This window comes from Oryx dammah, unplaced genomic scaffold, assembly GCF_014754425.2.
Source record: "Oryx dammah isolate SB20612 unplaced genomic scaffold, SCBI_Odam_1.1 HiC_scaffold_1, whole genome shotgun sequence".
Taxonomy (NCBI): Eukaryota; Metazoa; Chordata; class Mammalia; order Artiodactyla; family Bovidae; genus Oryx; species Oryx dammah.
Window position 1 is genome coordinate 88509109 of NW_024070185.1, and position 19296 is coordinate 88528404.

The 19296-nt window shown below is 45.5% G+C and overlaps 1 protein-coding gene across 2 annotated transcripts in view; it reads left to right on the forward strand.

Annotated features, from left to right (window-relative positions):
- Window positions 1-337: 337 nt before the first annotated feature.
- FBXW12 (F-box and WD repeat domain containing 12) overlaps window positions 338-19296 on the forward strand; it is a 36781-nt gene continuing 17822 nt past the window's right edge. The window contains exons 1-5 of one of the 2 annotated variants that reach the window (XM_040240535.1): window positions 338-462; window positions 4092-4129; window positions 8243-8403; window positions 8826-8944; window positions 13137-13346. In XM_040240535.1, coding sequence (XP_040096469.1) covers window positions 373-462; window positions 4092-4129; window positions 8243-8403; window positions 8826-8944; window positions 13137-13346 — 618 coding nt within the window. In that variant the 5' untranslated portion in view covers window positions 338-372. Of the gene's footprint in view, window positions 463-4091; window positions 4130-8242; window positions 8404-8825; window positions 8945-13136; window positions 13347-19296 lie in introns of those variants that run through there. The other variant, XM_040240544.1, reaches the window with a different exon arrangement.

The following is a 19296-nucleotide window of genomic DNA, read 5'->3' on the forward strand; positions in this document are numbered from 1 at the left end:
AGGGCCAAGGTCAGAACGAGGATGAATGTCAGTATAAGGGGATGAGCGAGGTTCTGGGTTACTGTCAGGACAAGAGCAAGTGCCAAGGGGAAGCTCAAAAGCCAGTTGAAGACTAACAGAAGCGGAGCCGGCGTGCTATTACTGTGAGGAGCCAACAGCACCGCGGCTGGGCAAGAATTAAGGGGAAACCGGCGGGCTGGGCGGGGCGCGGCCTGCGGAAAGAGGTTCAGCTTGAGGGGCGGGGCTCGGCCTACGGGGGCGGGGCTCGGCCTACGGGGGCGGGGCTCGGCCTACGGGGGCGGGGCTCGGCCTACGGGGGCGGAAGCGCAGCGAAGGCGTGGCCAAGCCCCGGCGTCCTGGGCGGCGGGCGCCATGGAACCGCAGTTGGGTTTGCATGAACTATTGCATGTCTTTTCCTTCTTGGAGGCTCGCGACCTGCTCTGCGCCGCCCAAGTGGACAAGGTAGTGCGTCCTGTCCCAGGTGGGAGGCAGGGCTGGGTTCATGGTCACGGGTGTGTCCACGGTTGGTCCGTTCCCTCTAGGCCTCAGTTTCCCAAATCTGGGAGGGGGCGTGCGGCGGCCCTGAATCCGCCCGGAATCAGCAAGAGGACGCTCGTGGTCCCCGGGGTGGTGGACACTACAGCGTTTGAAGGGGTCGCTCAGAAAGCCTCTTACTCCTGCGCCCTTCCATCTGTCTATAGTGTGTCCAGAGCTCCTATTGGGTTGACCTGCTCTGGGTACCTGTGAACAGAGTTCACCCCCAGATTGACTTAAGAGATCCCGCCTCTTCTGGATTGTTCTGAAAGTTCCCTTCTGGGGCCTGCCCGGAAATCCTTGCTCTCCCTGTGAGTGGCACCTCCTCCTGCAGGCTCGGGCTACCCCTTCTCAGCCAGTTGAACTCCCATACTGGCTGTGTTCCCTAAGTGCCTGTTGAATGTGGCAGTCTGGTCTGCGCTTCTGCGCATGTTACAGGTGTTGTGAGCACTTTCCCCTCTGTGCGCTCCCTCAGCACAGCTGTAACCAAATGATCGTACAGTGTTGTGAATTTGTTAAATATCTGCTCCTCACCCCCTACCCCCACTAGACTCATTTCTAAGAGTGGGGAATTTGTTTCTTGCATCACTGTGTATAAAATCACTGTATAATCATTGTGTGTATATACTCAGTATATGGCTTGATATTTAATTGTTCAGTCACGCCAAGTCGTGTCCCACTCTTTGCAACCCCGTGGACTACAACACGCCAGGCCTCTCTGTTGCTTACCATCTCCCAGAGTTTGCCTAAATTCATGTCCATTGAATCGGTGATGCCATTCAACCATCTCAACCCCCTTGATATTTAGGGTCCTCAGTAAATGTTTGTTGAGTGAAAGAATTTCTTCACTTTTAAAAATACATTATTGTATCACTTTACAAAAGGTAAACAGACCTTTACCTGCTTTGTGTAATTATAATTCAAATGTGTAGAGTAAAATCCTGGGTTGTTATCCCCAATTGTACCTGTAACGTATTAGGGTGTCTTTTTGGTGCTCCAAAATTACTGCAGATGGTGACTGCAGCCATGAAATTAAAAGACACTTACTCCTTGGAAGAAAAGTTATGACCAACCTAGATAGCATGTTGAAAAACAGAGACATTACTTTGCCAACAGAGGTCCGTCTAGTCAAGGCTATGGTTTTTCCAGTGGTCATGTATGGATGTGAGAGTTGGACTGTGAAGAAAGCTGAGCACCGAAAAATTCATGCTTTTGAACTGTGTGTGGTGTTAGAGAAGACTCTTGAGAGTCCCTTGGACTGCAAGGAGATCCAACCAGTCCATTCTGAAGGAGATCAGCCCTGGGATTTCTTTGGAAGGAATGATGCTAAAGCTGAAACTCCAGTACTTTGGCCACCTCATGCGAAGAGTTGACTCATTGGAGAAGACTCTGATGCTGGGAGGGATTGGGGGCAGGAGGAGAAGGGGATGACAGAGGATGAGATGGCTGGATGGCATCACTGACTCGATGGACGTGAGTCTGAGTGAACTCTGGGAGTTGGTGATGGACAGGGAGGCCTGGCGTGCTGCTATTCATGGGGTTGCAAAGAGTCGGACACGACTGCGCAACTGAACTGAACTGAGGTGGTGCTAGTGGTAAAGAACCTGCCTAACAGTGCAAGTGACTGTACGTGGTCAGGGACGTGGGTTTCATCTCTGGGTCAGGAAGATCCCCTGGAGGAGGAAATGGCAGCCCACTCTAGTATTCTTGTGGGGAGAATCCCATGGAGGAAGGAGCTTAGTGGGCTATGGTCCATGGGGTCACAGAGTCAGACACGACTGAAGCGACTTAGCATGCATGCACACCAGTAGGGAAAATGAGTATCAGGTAGTGAGTGCGTTGGCTGAGGTCACCCAGGTAGTCCCCCAACAGATTTAGAAAGGGAGCTGCCTTTTACCCTTTGACAGGAGCAGGTTCTCTAGGTTCTGGTTAGGTAAAAGGAGGTCAGTAAACCCTGCCTCACAGTGTCATCATGAAGGTCAGGTTCTAACAGAGAGATTCTCAGAGGACTTGAAAGTGAAAATATTAGTCGCTCAGTTGTGTCTACTCTTCTGCGACCCTGTGGACTGTAGCCTGCCAGACTCCTCTCTCCATGGAATTCTCCAGGCAAGAATACTGGAGTGGATAGCCATTCCCTTCTCCAGGGAATCTTCCTGACCCAGGGATCAAACCCAGGTCTCCTGCATTGCAGGTAGATTTTTTTACCATCTGAGCCACCAGGGAAGCCCAAAGGTGGGTAGCATCTATTTTGTAGGTTCCATTACATTTTATAATTATTAGGGATTATAAGTATTAGGGAAATAAGATCTCAGTTGGGTTTTGAACTGGGAACTGTGTAAAAGGAGAATGGATAATCTTGCCAGGTTTGATCTTTGCAAAATGTCAACTTTACATTCCTTCCAGCCAAAAATTCCTTTTTTTTTTTTTTTTTTAAATACGACTATACTGATTCTCAGTTGTCACACACAGAATCTTCAGTTTTCATTGCAGCATGCAGGATCTAGTTCCCTGATCAGGAAAAACCCAGGCTCCTGCATTGGCAGTACAATGTCTTAGCACCTGGACTACCAGGGAAGTCTCCAAAAAGACTTCTTAAGGGCTGAAATATTTTGAACTTGGATGAGTGAGAGCTGCAGAAGTAGGAGCCTCGGCTCAGACAGGATGGTTGTTACTTCTACCAGGGCCTGGTAAGCCACATATCTGGATGGGAGCCTCAGTAGGTCTGGGCCACAAAAAGCTCCTCAGTGGGTTCCATGAGGATGGGTAGGCTCCTGAATCCAGGGTGGCCCAGCTAGAGAGGCCAAGAGGTTCCAGGATGCAGGTGTGGCCTGAGGGAGAGGGAGGCATGGCACTCTGATCCTGTCCCAGGGCCACCTGAGCCTCTTCCAGACATTTCTGCAGAGAGTAGTTTGTGGGAATAGGGCCTATGTACCCTCCCCAGATAGGAGTTCCGTTCTGCCACCTTGACATCTCTGGGACATCTCTTTAGCCAGGGCCTTAATTTACTCAGTTGTAGCAGCCTTCTTATGGGTCCTGCTGCTCTGCCTTCTTCAGTTCTTCCTTTCATAGCATCTAGTGACCTTCATGAAACACACTTTGGCTTGTCAGTCTGCCGTTTACAATTCTCAAGTGACTTCTCACTGTTTTTGGCCTTCCAAGAGTTGGTTTAAGCCTGTCTCCAGCTCCTTTCTCTGTGTTCTGATGAAGGCAACCTGCTCATCATCTTTTTCACACTTGTGAATCTTTGCCAAGGTGGATGTCTCTCCCTGAAATTGCTTCAGGCATTTTCTTAGAGGACAGCCACTCATCCTCAGGGTTTGATCCATCATTTCTTCTGAACCTCTTGGCCCCAGTTGAGCTGGTCGTTCTTTCCTTCCTCGTTCATTGTTCGGTGGGTTTTATTTGATTGTCTGAATGTGTCACCTCAGGGTGAGTGTTCTTGAATGCCAGCACTGGACCTCATTCAGCGCTCTGTTGCTTCCACAGGGCCTGGCAGGCTAGGCCCTGATTGCTTGCTGACTGAACAGATGACTGTCTTCTCTCCCCTCCTTTTCTAGGTCTGGAATGAGGCTTCAAGGACCAAGGAACTGTGGAGGTGAGTGAAGGAAAAACCAGGCCTCTCAGGAGAGAGTATGCCTTGAAGGAGAGAGGGGTGGCCCTTTTCAGCACTCACTGCAATTCTGTTAAGGAAACAGGAACAGACAATCCACGGCTCCTACCAGCAGAAAACTCCTCCCTACTTGGAGAATAAGACTTTTCTTTAATAGTGAAGTGAAGCTCACTCAGTCGTGTCTGACTCTTTGCGACCCCATGGATTGTAGCCTACCATGCTTCTCCGTCCGTGGGATTCTCCAGACAAGAATACTGGAGTGGGTTGCCATTTCCTTCTCCAGGAGATCTTCCCAATCCAGGGATCAAACCCGGGTCTCCCGCATTGCAGGCAGATGCTTTACCATCTGAGCCACCAGGGGAGCTCATATAATATATAATAGTATATTGAAATAAAAGAGACTTTATTAATCAAGTGGAGGTTAATCTTAGGGGCGAGGGTACCAAACTCAGGGGCAGACGTGGATAGCAGATTGAATGCAGCTGGCTGATAGACAAATTGATGGACAGATAAGCCATTTTGATTTCATCTTTGCTGTAACGGCATTGTTCAAATGGGTATATCTTTCCTTTTCTCCTTTGCTTTTCACTTTTCACAGCTATTTGTAAGGCCTCCTCAGCCATTTTGCTTTTTTGCATTTTTCTTGGGGATGGTCTTGATTCCTGTCTCCTGTACAATGTCACGAACCTCTGTCCATAATTCATCAGGCATCATCAGGCACTCTGTCTATCAGATCTAGTCCTTTAAATCTATTTCTCATTTCCACTGTATAATCATAAGGGATTTGATTTAGGTCACCCCTGAATGGTCTAGTGGTTTTCCCTACTTTCTTCAATTTAAGTCTGAATTTGGCAATAAGGAGTTCATGATCTTGTTATTGCTGACTGTATAGAGCTTCTCTATCCTTGCCTGCAAAGAATATAATCCATCTGATTTCAGTGTTGATCATCTGGTGATGTCCATGTATAGAGTCTTCTCTTACGTTGTTGGAAGAGGGTGTTTGCTATGACCAGTGCGTTCTCTTGGCAAAACTGTATTAGCCTTTGCCCTGCTTCATTCTGTACTCCAAGGCCAGAATTGTGTGTGGTTTATTCTGTGTGGATCACAATAAACTGTGGAAAATTCTGAAAGAGATGAGAATACCAAACCACCTGACCTGCCTCTTGAGAAACTTGTCTTAGGTTAGGAAGCAACAGTTAGAACTGGACATGGGACAACAGACTGCTTCCAAATAGGAAAAGGAGTACGTCAAGGCTGTATATTGTCACCCTGCTTATTTAACTTATATGCAGAGTACATCATGAGAAACTGGGCTGGAAGAAGTACAAGCTGGAATCAAGATTGCTGGGAGAAATATCAATAACCTCAGATATGCAGATGACACCACCCTTATGGCAGAAGAGAAGAAGAACTAAAGAGCCTCTTGATGAAAGTGAAAGAGGAGAGTGAAAAAGTTGACTTAAAACTCAACATTCAGAAAACGAAGATCATGGCATCCGGTCCCATCAGTTCATGGTAAATAGACGGGGAAACGGTAGAAACAATGAAAGACTCTTTTTGGGCTCCAAAATCAATGCAGATGGTGACTGCAGCCATGAAATTAAAAGATGCTTGCTCCTTGGAAGAAAAGTTATGACCAACCTAGACAGCATGCTAAAAAGCAGAGACATTACTTTGCCAACAAAGGTCTGTCTACTCAAAGCTATGGTTTTTCCAGTAGTCATGTATGGATGTGAGAGTTGGACTGTAAAGAAAGCTGAGTGCCAAGAAATTGATGCTTTTGAACTGTGATATTGGTGAAGACTCTTGAGAGTCCCCTGGATTGCAAGGAGATCCAACCAGTCCATCCTAAAGGAAATCCATCCTGAATATTCATTGGAAAGCCTGATGCTAAAGCTGAAACTCTAATACTTTGGCCATCTGATGCGAAGAATGGACTCGTTTGAAAAGACCCTGATGCTGGGAAAGATTGAAGGTGGGAGGAGAAGGGAACGACAGAGGATGAGATGGTTGATTGGCATCACCGACTCAATGAACTTGAGTTTGGGTAAACTCCAGGAGTTGGTGATGGACAGGGAGGCCTGGTGTGCTGCAGCCCATGGGGTCACAAAGAGTCGGACACGACTGAGCGACTGAACTGAACTGAACTTGTAGTACAGTGCTCACAATTGAAATGGGTAGAATGCCAACCCTAAACCCTAGTATTTGTTTTCATTTTTACTGATAAGCGGGGGTAGAAATTTCCCTTTGAGTAACGCAAGTGAGTATATTTCTTGCAGCAATTCAAAACAATCTCTGCAGCAGCTTATCACCTAACCCCCACATATGTGTCGTGTGTCACCATATTGTATGCACCTCCAGGTTCCTGAAGCAGATTGTTCAGCTTGCCAAGTCACAGATGGGTTTGCGGTTGATTATTATTTTTCGGTGTCTGGTGTTAACTCTTTTTAGCATAAAGTCGTTGCTTAAGATTGTACCTATGTTCATATAAAAACACTGGGTTTCTGTTTCTGGGACAACACATGCCAGGAGTGTTGTCACATGCACATAGCATTTCTGATGCTGTTCCTGTGTGGGTACCAGAGCCCAAAATTCCTCAGGCCCAGTGAAATTCTTATGGACACAGTAAATGAACGTGATTAACTGATCACGTGTTTTTAATATGTACTCTAATTTAAAATACTTCATGTTACTTCTTTAAAATTCTTCATGACCTTTTTTTCCCCTTTGACCTTTTAATTAAATTGTGCCATTTCTTTAACACACTAAGCATTCGTTTTTTGGTTAAAAGTAAAACTGCAAACATTTCCTTTTAAGGTACGTAATTTCTGTTGGGTACATTAGATTGTTTTGCTATCAGTTGGTATCTGAAAGGTTTTGATGCCCAGGGTTTTGATTTTTTCACTTGATACATCTTTGTATTTCAGAGATGTATAAACTTTACCCATACGCACACTTCAACCGTATTGACAGTGTGCCCTTTTTTAGTCAGATCCTTTGGTTTTATTTCTTCTGAATATTCATCATGGTTCCTACTTACGGTTTGATGTATAATGGCCTTAAAGATGTAGAAACAGGCTTCACTTCCACAAAGAAACATGCTTTCTCCCTTTTTTCCTTAAAACTACATTGTCTTCTTGGTCTAGTTTTTATTTTCAAACTGTTTTAAGTTGACATATGTGTACAAGAAATTTCCCTTTGTGCTTATTTCACCTAAATGAAAATCAGCAACATGAGAGTAATGATGTGAGGCAGCTGACATTCAGCTGCTTAGTCCAGGAGATGACACAGAAGGCTCCTGGCGGAGCTGCTGCTTTTTTTTTTTGTTGGTGCCATTCAGCTTGCGGGATCCTTGTTCCCCACCCAGAGACTGAACTAAGGTCCTCAGCAGTGAAAGTGCAGAGCCCTCACCACTGGACTGCCAGGGAATTTCCTGAAAGCCCATTCTCGTCTGAAGGGAACAGTTCTCTGTGACCCCAGACAAGTTTTATCAGGTGGTAATTTGATTTCAGTATAGCTAAATCATCATCTTTTACCTGATTTGTGTGTGAAATTTGATTTTTAAGTGTGTGCAACTACTTCATGTAGGCCAGTCCTATGCAAAGGGATTCCCTAGTGGCTGAGATGGTAAAGAGTCTGCCTGCAATGCAGAAGACCCAGGTTCAATCCCTGGGTTGGGAAGATCCCTTGGAGAAGGAAATGGCAACCCACTCCAGTACTCTTGCTTGGAAAATCTCGCAGACAAAGGAGCCTGGCAGTCTGTGGGGTTACAAAGAATTGGACATGACTGAGTGACTTCATTTTCGCTTTCAGTCCTAAGCAGACCAAACAAGGTAATCTGGCTACCCATTCTGCCCACAGGCTGTGAGTATGCTACTTCTGGTAGAATAAGCAGAGTTTCAGTGAGTATAGGAAAACCTGCCTCCCACCTCAGCACTGGATCCCTCAAAGGAGATTGAGGCCTACATAGACAAAGTGAGTTGTCCAGGCTAATGTTAATAGATGCTGAAACTGGGAATTGAAACTAGGCCTACTGATGCCAAAACACCTTCAAATGACTGACTCCTCTTCTGCCTGGGACTGGGGCCTGTGTTTCAGGCAGCTGTGTCTGAGACGCTGGTCCTCCTGTAAAGTCTCCCAGATGACGCTGGGCACACAGACATGGAAACAGTACTATCTCCGCCGATCTGAGCTCGAGTTCCGAATGGCATCTGGGCGGCCAGAGGACTTTACCTGCAGAGCCCTTGCTGGGCACAAAGGTATGGGGTGACAAGTGGTAACTCTGTACATTTCCCACGGCTTCCCTGTCACATCTCCAGGGATTTGGTCTTTCAGCCAGTTAGTTGGAAAGTGCCTCTTAATGAGGCTATGCCCTTGCTGGTTTCTGTACTTGTTCTTTATAATTTGATCCTCACAGAGATCATTACATCTGTTTCAGAGTAGAAAGAAACTAACATAAGGAAGTCGTTCACAGTTACATGACCAGTGGGATGGTAGGCAGTCCTGGGCATGATACCCGGGTTGTAAGTCTGAAGCCCTAACTCTGTGTGTCCACTGCTGTGCTCTGAATCAGCACTGCTTCTGAGAGAGAAAGAGGGATGACTGTCCCACCTACCAAGGTGAGTGTTCATATCCTGAGCACCCATATGTGTGCTCAAGGCAAGTCTGTGTTCTCTTTCAGGAGAGATAGATGATCTGGCCTACATCTCAACCAGCGAGTACCGGTTTGATGGTCAGGACAAGTCCGTGGTGTGCACCGTGTCCTCAGATGGCACCGTGCGTGCCTGGGATCTGCATGAGGTGAGCTGCCTGGGAGGGGGCCAGGATGAGCGCTATGGATTCTGCTGTGTCCTCAGTCTTGCAGCCCTTTGCCTTTATTCTCTTTAACCATTACAGTCAACTTGTGAGGTGTGGGAGTCCCACTGTACGGTGAAAAGTGTGAGCTGCAGGAGGCTCAGTCACTGTGCCAGGTCACTCTTCAAGCTTGAGTCTGATTGATCGCAGGTGCCCTTAACTGTCTGCTGCCCTGCCTCAGGGAGATGGGCATTTTTACAGTGCCTGATGGAGGCTGTTCATGCAAGGGGATGGCAGCTGGCTTGCCCAGTTTTGTGGTGTCCACGTTGGAGCTGATGTTGGCCTCTGGGTGGTTTTGCCCAGATAAAGCAACTTTTACTCACCCATTTGCAAACTAAGTGTTAACAACTTCAATAACTATTAGTAATTTCAGACTTGGTTGGCACTTATAGTTAAAAAGTTTCCCTATCCATTTTCTCATTTGATTCCCACAGTAGCCAGTATTCTTCACAGTATTCATTATTATTATCATCCTGATTTTATACAGGTTTAGACTGAGACAGAGAGGAAAAGCATCTGAGTTGAGCAACGTGGTCACTTGCAGATCCAGGGCTTCTGCCTGGGCCCATGGATCTTTTCCTGGAAAACTAGATAACTTATGTTTTCAGACACCCTAGACAAGGAGAGGTCCCTCTAGGGCCTTGCGTTATTAAGTAGACAGACTTGGTGAGGTGGTTGCTCATCTTGTGCTATTGTTCGGGTTTGCTGGACATGACAGATTCCTTCCACGTGAACTTACTGTAGAGCGAGCAGAGGGCGAGCTCCTGAGGAGGGCACCAGGAAGCCCTACCTAACGTCCTGCAGATTGCCCCCGTGAACAGGGCACGGTGGTCAGAGACCTGACTGTGATCTGGGGGCTTGACTTCTCAGTCCGTGTGGTAGCCGCATTCTTGAGTCCCTGTGCCTGCCTTGGGGGTTGCTCCTCGGCCCAGACTTCATGGTAGAAGCCATGAGAGAGAATGGTGTGAACCGTGTTAGGTGATGGGGGTGCTTGGCTGCCAGTGAGTGAGTGAGTCTGAAAGCCCTAGTTGGGCTCCAGCCCAGGATTCGACAGATGCCAGATGACAAACCAGGCCATCTGAGGGACTCTAGAAACTGGGATAGGAACTCAGAAAGGGAGGAAGATTGGGGGCACTGGATGGGAGCAGTGAGAGGACAAAGGGGCAGAGCAATTTGGGAATGAGTTTTGGGTAGTTCTAATTTACTTTGATTTTCATAAAACACTATCAGCGCTTTTATATGAAAGGAAAAATGGGACAAAACGATAATTCTTAAGAAGTAAAAAAATCGCCCTTCCTTCCGCTTTTCTAAGGTTATATTTCCAGAGGTAACTACTTTTTTATTCATTTCTGATCTTATTAAATTTTATATTTTATTAGTGGATTCTGTTTCTTGGTCTGTATACTTTAGAGAGTATCTGTTGACTGCTTTACAGAAACATTTTTAATTACTAGGAACCCTTTCATATTCTCTGATTATAATGATTATTTTTGTTTGTTTAAAGGATACAGTTATTTGCATCGTATGTCTCTCCTCCATAGTCAGTTTTTCAATTGTTTATCACGGATTTTTCTCTTCCATGTGCTTTATTTTCCTCGTATATATGCCATGATGTTTGACATAATTCCACGTGAAGGTCTCTGGTGACCATGGGTGCATGTAGCTGGTTTCTGTCTCATTGCAGTTGTGTTGCCCTGAAAGAGACCTGCCTCGGGCTGTGGACATGAGACCTTGGAGGCTCAGTAGGTTAGGGATCTTGGGCAGGAATGAGACCTAAAGGCTGGGAGGTTCCATAGTTGCCAAAACAAAAAGATCTTGACTTGAAAGAGCTTTGGTGCAGGGGTTGAAGACCTTTTGTGTGAGACCTTTTCTTTCTCTGGTCAGCAGACCAGAGAGCAAATATTTCAAGCACTGTAAACCATGTGATTCTGCAACAACTTAACTCTGTGGCTGTAATGCAAAAGCAGCCACAGATAACAGGTAAACAAAAGGGAGTGGCTGTGTTCCAACATAACTATTTATGGACACTCAAATGTGAGTTTCGTGTCGTTTTCAAGTGTCATGAAATGCTCTTTGTTTTTTTTTCCTTTAACTAAAATTCAAAAATGGGCAGTAGGCTGGGTTTGGGTACAGGTCGTGGTTGAACTTTACTGTGGTCTGTTTGTTATAGGGCTAGACCACTCTGCATCCATTCTCCCTGCTTCCCTATCTTAATCCCTCTTGTGAGCACATATCCAATCTTACTTTATTTTTTAAAAGTTCAGTCATTTGGTTGGAGTCATGCAATATGTAGCCTGTTTCCATGCTCTCTTTCCCTGGTCACTGCTTTTGATTCTGACATGAGAAGGGAAGTTTCACTGCTACTTTGCCTACTTCCATACCACTGGCCACTGGGGAGTAATGTGTGGTCTCCGAGACCTACTTGACATGAGCCAGTCACCAGTGCAGAGTTTCTACTAGTGATGGTCTTGTTAGCTGTTCCAGCAACAGAAATCAGCTGTTGATATGTTGACGTGAGGGGGAAGAAAGAAGAGAAAGGAGGAATACTGGGATATCATAACTGGGAAAAGATTGTGCTAACAAGATAACACCTGATACAAAAAGGACCATAATAACTACAAATTGGAAGGAAAAAAAAAAAAAACTTTGTCACCATTATGCCCAAGTCGCAAAATCTCCCAGTGACCACCAGGGAGCGATATCCGATGCAAAAGCAAGAGAGTTTTTATTACCAAGCTCGAGCTCGGGCTCCCACAGTTACCAACGCAGCGGCTATAGGGAGGAGCCCCAGGTTTTGGATTACATTGCTTATATAGGGAGTGTTCATGAAAAAAAAGAATTTCTAGGTAGGGGACGTCTGATTGGTCACTTTCTTTCAAAGTGTTGTGTGTTGGTTTCTGATTGGTCCCTATTACCTAGCTAGACCACAAGTTCCTGAACGTTAAGTCAGGAGATTCTGGTCTGGGGTCTGATTGGCTCGTGGGTGGTGGGGTGAGGTCAGGGGATTTCCAAAGGCTCTTTTCCCGGAACCTTACAAAGTGGAGTTTTTCTGTTAACAAAATGGAGTAGCTTAGGTTCTTCAGTCACAGCTCTGGAAAACTCTGAAACAATGGCTAGAGGATTGGTTCTCTGATGCCCTTTGTTAATGTGCCATGGGCCTGCTCTTTACCTCACTCTTCTAGCTTTCAGAATCCTGGGGGGAGAGACCGTGGAGCTGAGAGTCAGCCCATCTCAGACCAGTTGTTCTCCTCTGTGCTAATGGCCATGACAGGGTGTGGACCTTGGCCAGGCCAGGCCCGTGGTAGCACCACTGGGCATCCCGATAGGAATGGCGTGTCCCGAGCAGGGCAGCTGCAGTTATTCAACAGAAACTGTTTGCATCCATGAGCCTAAATTAGCTTATCTGTAAACTTGGGCTTCCTGGGGACCAAGTGGGATGCTCTGTGTGGAAGTTCTCTGTATGCAGCCCTCTGGAACTCAGGTCCTGAGTACAGCTCCAGTCCAGGGCAGGGTGGAGGGTGGGGTTGATCCTGCCCCCCTGCCCAGCCTTCCTCAGTTAAGCCATAGACCAATGGTAGGGCTTCAGACATCCCAGTGTGCACCCCAGACCCCACCTTCAGTCCTGGCCATGGCTCTAGCCCCAGGCAGTCTCCGCACCCACGCTCAGCCACTGCTCTCCTCTAGGACAAATGTGTCCTTTGTGGTAGAACATTACTTTTTTTTTTTTTTAATAAACATTATTTATTATTTATTTAGTTTATGGCTGTGCTGGGTCTTCATTGCTGCATGATCTTCTCTTGTTGCCAGGCAGGCTCTAAGGGTGCACAGGCTTCAGAAGTTGGGGCACGCGAGCTTAGTTTCCCTACGGCATGTGGAATCTTCCTGGACCAGGAATCAAACCCCTCTCCTCTGCATTGGCAGGCAGATTCTTAACCACTGGGCCACCAGGGAAGTCCAGGGGAACATTGCTTTTGTGTTGTATCCCATATGCTGTGCATCCTGTGAGGATGGGGGTCACACCCCTCATCCTGCGTGTCCCCAGTGTGCCCTGGGTGATGGTTGAATGAATGAAACTAGTAAGTGTTCAGGAAATAATGAGCCCTGTGTGAGCTCTTATATTCATTTTGTTGTTGTGCAGGGCATGGAGCTCTGGTCGAGCCCTGTACAGTCTGCTGCTCTGGTGAATCTGGTGACCTACCCTCGACTGCAGCTGGTTGTCACTGTGGACGAGCGGGGGCTGATCAAAGTATGGGAAGCAGAGAATGGGTGTGAGCAAGCCGCCTTCTTGCTGCCCATGTATTCATCTGCATTGGAGGCCTGTGACATTCCAGAGGGTCCCCTCTTGCTGGTGAGTGACTCGGCTCCTAGAAGCCTCTCCTGTTTCCCAGCATCTGTGGGCCTGGCACCAGACCACCATGTCAGGTGGCACCTCAAGCTAGGCCCTCCATGTGGCAGACCAAGTGACCTCGTTATTCTGCTCAGTGCCCCCTGCTCCTCCTTGCCTGCCGTGTGGAGGGCAGACTCCACATCCTCCTTCAGTTCTAACATGCCACAGCCTGCTCCCTGGACCCGTCTCTGCAGCCTCTCACCCTCTCCCAGTGAGGTCCAGCCCCATGGGCTGCCGGTGCTTTCTTGTCCACATGCCCCTGCTTTCCTGTCTCCTGGTCCTGCTCATAGTCTTTCTTTCCCTTCTGGTTACTTCTCACTACTGCATTCTCACCCTTCTCTCCCGCTTTCAAGTCTCAGCAAGGGCCCAACTCAAAACTGAGGCATGTTCTACAGAATGCAAGCATTCGCCTGAGAGGATGAAGGCCTTCTGTTGCCATGACATTTGGTTTGGAGGTGATTCTTGAATATTGGGAGCATTTGACCAGAGAGAAAGGGTGAAAGTGGGTGTAAGTTGGCAGGTCGAGGATGTGGCTCTCACTTGGCGGCAGTATCCTCCTGGAGGGAAGGAGGTCTTGGAGAGTGTGGACAAGCTGGCCTCCCACATACCTAGATGAGGACACTCCCCAAGAACAGTTTCATATGTAAACAGGGCTAATTCTGTAAAGGAACTAAGCTCATGAACAAAAACAGTAAGACCTGATGAAACATATTTCATATAAGTAACTCTATAGTTGTTTAAAGGAGACTTTGGAATAAGTGTAATTAATACCTCCAGAGCAATTTGAGAATATATTGTAGAGAGAAAGAGGAAGCCACTGTAGTTCTCTCCAGGGAATGAGAGACCACATGATTCACACTTCATTGTTGGTGAAGGACAGTTAGCAAAGTTAGAATATATATCATATCAGAGAGCTAAAAATAGCAGACAGTTTCTCGGCCAAGATTCAGAAGATGGCAGAAAGCAAAGTGCTGAGCCTAGCACTGGGGCTGCTTTTGTTCTGGAGATGTTTACTCCAAGGCCAAGGAGCTAAGCAGGGAGATAGCCAAGTAGATAAAGGTTGGAGTGCAGGGCCATGAAGGGTTGGAGCCCTGTGAATCCTCTTACATTGGGTGTGTTATTGAATGTTGGAACCTGAGAGTTGTGGGGGAGGGTCTAAAAATAAACAGTTCTTTCAATGGCTGCAGCTGCCCAGTTACCTGGTGGTAGTAAATGAAAATCCTTTCTAGAGAAAGATAAGACTCCCCATGCCTCTCTTTTCAAATACAGTGTTTAGCACTCCCTTAGAGATAAAGGATGCTTTGGCTCAGAGGTTAAAGTGTCTGCCTGCAATTCGGGCATTTACTTCACTAGAGATAAGTAGCGATAAGATAACATGACCTACCCAAGGCAATCTACAGATTCAGTGCAGTCCTTACCAAACTACCAATGGTGTGTATTCTTGGGCTTCCTTTGTGGCTCAGCTGGTAAAGAATCCACCTGCAATGCGGGAGACCTGGGTTCTATCCCTGGGTTGGGAAGATCCCCTGGAGAAGGGAAAGGATACCCACTCCAGCATTCTGGCCTAGAGAATTCCGTGGACTGGATAGTCCATGGGGTCCCAAAGAGTGGGACATGACTGAGCAACTTTCACTTTCAGAGATAAGTAGAGATAAAATAATATGACCTACCCAAGGCAATCTACAGATTTGGTGCAATCCTTATCAAACTACCACTTTTTCTCAAAACTAGAGCAAAAAATTTTTAATTTATATAGAAACACAGAAAACCTTGAATAGTCAAAGTAATCTTGCAAAAGAAAAAGGGAGCTGGAGGAATCAGATTCCCTGACTTCAGACTATACTGCAAAGCAACAGTAATCAAAATAGTATGAGACTTGCACAGAAACAGGAATATAGATTAATGGAAAATAGAAAGCCCAGAGATAAACCCATGTACCAATGGTCAATTCATCTATGACAAAGGAGGCAAGAATATACAATGGATAAAAGACAGTCTCTTCAATACGTGGTGTTGGGAAAACTAGACAGCTACATGTAAAATAATGAAATTAGAACACTCCCTAACAACATACACAAAAATAAACTGAAAATGAATCAAAGACCTAAATGTAAGGCCAGATCCTATAAAATTCTTACGAGGAAAACATAGGCAGAACACTGACATAAATCGCAGCAAGATCCTTTTGGATTCACCTTCTAGAGTAATGAAAATAAAAACAACAATAAACAAATGGGACATAATTAAACTTAAAAGCTTCTGCACAACAAAGGAAATTATCAACAAAATGAACAGACAGCCCACAGAATGGGAGAATAATCCCCCAAATATGCAAACAGCTCATGGAGCTCGCTCTCTGTCTGTCTCTCTCATATATATATAAACAATATATACACAAAACAATAAAAAATGAGCAGAAGACCTAAATAGACATTTCTCCAAAGAAGACATTCTAAAGGCCAAAAAGCATATGATAAGGTACTCAGTAATTATCAGAGAAATATAAATCAGAAGTACAGTGAGATATCACCTGAAACCAGTCAAAATAGTCATCATCAAAAAGTCTACAAACAATAAATGCTGGAGAGGGTGTGGAGAAAAGGGAACCCTCCTACAGTATTGGTGGGAATGTAAATTGGCACAACCACTATGGAGAACAGTATGAAGATTCCTTAAAAAACTTAAAAATACAACTTAAAATATGATCGAGCAATTCCACTCTTGGCCATACACCTGGAGAAAACCATTATCCAAAAGAATTCATGTATCCTAATGTTCACTGCAGCACTGTTCACAATAGCCAAGACATGGAAGCCATGGGTGGTGATATGAGTATTTACTTTGTAATGATTTACTGAGCTCTAATGACTAGAGATCTCTTCAAGAAAATTAGAGATACCAAGGGAACATTTCATGCAAAGATGGGCTCGATAAAGGACAGAAATGGTATGGACCTAAAAGAAGCAGAAGATATTAAGAACAGGTGACAAGAATACACAGAACTGTACAAAACAGATCTTTACAACCCGGATAATCACGATGGTGTGATCACTCATCTAGAGCCAGACATCCTGGAATGTGAAGTCAAGTGGGCCTTAGAAAGCATCACTACGAACAAAGCTAGTGGAGGTGATGGAATTCCAGTGGAGCTGCTTCAAATCCTGAAAGATGATGCTGTGAAAGTGCTGCACTCAATATGCCAGCAAATTTGGAAAACTCAGCAGTGGCCACAGGACTGGAAAAGGTCCGTTTTCATTCCAATCCCAAAGAAAGACAGTGCCAAAGAATGCTCAAACTACTGCACAGTTGCACTCATCTCACATGCTAATAAAGTAATGCTCAAAATCTCCAAGCCAGGCTGCAGCAATACGTGAACCATGAACTTCCTGATGTTCAAGCTGGTTTTAGAAAAGGCAGAGGAACCAGAGATCAAATTGCCAACATCCACTGGATCGTGGAAAAAGCAAGAGAGTTCCAGAAAAACATCTATTTCTGCTTTATTGACTATGCCAAAGCCTTTGACTGTGTAGATCACCATAAACTGTGGAAAATTCTGAGAGAGATGGGAATACCAGACCACCTGACCTGCCTCTTGAGAAATCTGTATGCAGGTCAGGAAGCAACAGTTAGAACTGGACATGGAATAACAGACTGGTTCCAAATAGGAAAAGGAGTATGTCAAGGCTATATATTGTCACCCTGCTTATTTAACTTATATGCAGAGTCCATCATGAGAAACGCTGGACTGGAAGAAACACAAGCTGGAATCAAGGTTGCCAGGAGAAATATCAATAACCTCAGATGTGCAGATGACACTACCCTTATGGCAGAAAGTGAAGAGGAACTAAAAAGCCTCTTGATGAAAGTGAAAGAGGAGAGTGAAAAAGTTGGCTTAAAGCTCAACATTCAGAAAACGAAGATCATGGCATCTGGTCCCATCACTTCGTGGGAAATAAATGGAGAAACAGTGGAAGACTTCATTTTTGGGGGCTTCAAAATCACTGCAGATGGTGACTGCAGCCATGAAATTAAAAGACGTTTATTCCTTGGAAGGAAAGTTATGACCAACCTAGATAGCATATTCAAAAGCAGAGACATTACTTTGCCGACTAAGGTCCATCTAGTCAAGGCTATGGTTTTTCCAGTAGTCATGTATGGATGTGAGAGTTGGACTGTGAAGAAGGCTGAGCACCGAAGAATTGATGCTTTTGAACTGTGGTGTTAGAGAAGACTCTTGAGAGTCCCTTGGACTGCAAGGAGATCCAACCAGTCCATTCTGAAGGAGATCAGCCCTGGGATTTCTTTGGAAGGAATGATGCGAAAGCTGAAACTCCAGTAGTTTGGCCACCTCATGCGAAGAGTTGACTCCTTGGAAAAGACTCTGATGCTGGGAGGGATTGGGGGCAGGAGGAGAAGGGGACGACAGAGGATGAGATGGCTGGATGGCATCACTGACTAGATGGACGTGAATCTGAGTGAACTCCGGGAGTTGGTGATGGACTGGGAGGCCTGGCGTGCTGCGATTCATGGCGTCGCAAAGAGTCGGACACGACTGAGCGGCTGAACTGAACTGAATGTTTACGCTTTGTACAATTTTCTCTGTGTGTTACATACATCAATTAAGAAGTTAAGATTATAGAAGAATTAGTGAACTGGAAGATAAAAGTAATTCTGTTGAATGCAGTGGGAATATCAGGAGTGGTAAATGTGGAAGAGAGGGTGCGAGACAGAGCCCAGTTCTTCTCAGACTTGAATGGGCTGTTATTGCCTGTGGACCTCGTTTAAATGAAGATTCTGATTCAGTGGGTCCATGGGAATACCTGAGATTCTGAGTTTTTTAGGAGCTTCTTGAAGGTATTGATGCCGTCAGGTTACAGACCACATTTGGAGTAGCAAGGCCATAAAGGCCCCATGAAAAATTTTAGTATTTGTTTATTTGATATCTTAGGAGTAGGTGAGTCAGGGTGAAACCATTTAGTGTCATTTCATGGGGCTCCAAAGAGCCCTGATCTTTTATGTCTCCACGCAAAAAGAATCCAGCGAAGGGTGAAGTGATAGATAAGTGATTTATTAAAATAGGGTGCTTGTGAGGCTTACAAGCAAATGGGCGAGAGAGCGCTGTGTCCTGAGAACTTAGTGGGCTACAGTTTTATAATCAAAGGAAAAGTGAGGAGGAGATCTTCTTTGTCTTTCTTGAATAGATGTCACACTTCCATCATCAGCTCCTCCTCCAGGTTGAGCAGGGGAGCTTTCTTGTCCCTACATGGTCCAACCAGGTCCACAAGCTACTGTTTTCATGTGTGCAGAGAGCATGTCCTGGGCATCACCAGCTGACTGAGCTCCCTGGGCAGGATGTGGATTCATGCCACCACTGGTTTGCAGTTTGGGGGCATGACTCATGCTTCTGTCGCTAAGCAAGCCAGCTTGCTTTCGAGGTTAACCAAGTTTGCTTTCTTGAGTGATCATTAACTCCCAGGGGTCTCCCTAATTTTTAAAACTTAAAATCCCCTAGTGGGAATTAACTATTTTATGACCTACTTTGTCCCTTTACTCTTTCCCTATCAAGCTGGGCGGGTGGGGGTGGGAGCATAAGAAACATTTGACAAGATGGTAGATATTTTTCCAAAATAGACTGAGGACATTAATCCATGGAGGTCAAGAAGGTCCTGCAAACCCCGAGTAAGGTAAATAAAAATAAATTTGCACATAGACCCATCAGAGTGAACTGAGATAATTGAAGACTAAGACAGATCTATTTAACAGCAGTGAGGGGAACTACCTTAAGTGTAATAGTAATGAGACTGCTTCAGGCAGTGAGAGAATGATCACAGGTGAATTTTCAGAAGAAGCAGGAAAGATTATTGAGCAAGAATCATGGTAAATCTTAGGAAATCTAAACGAATATCCTGTA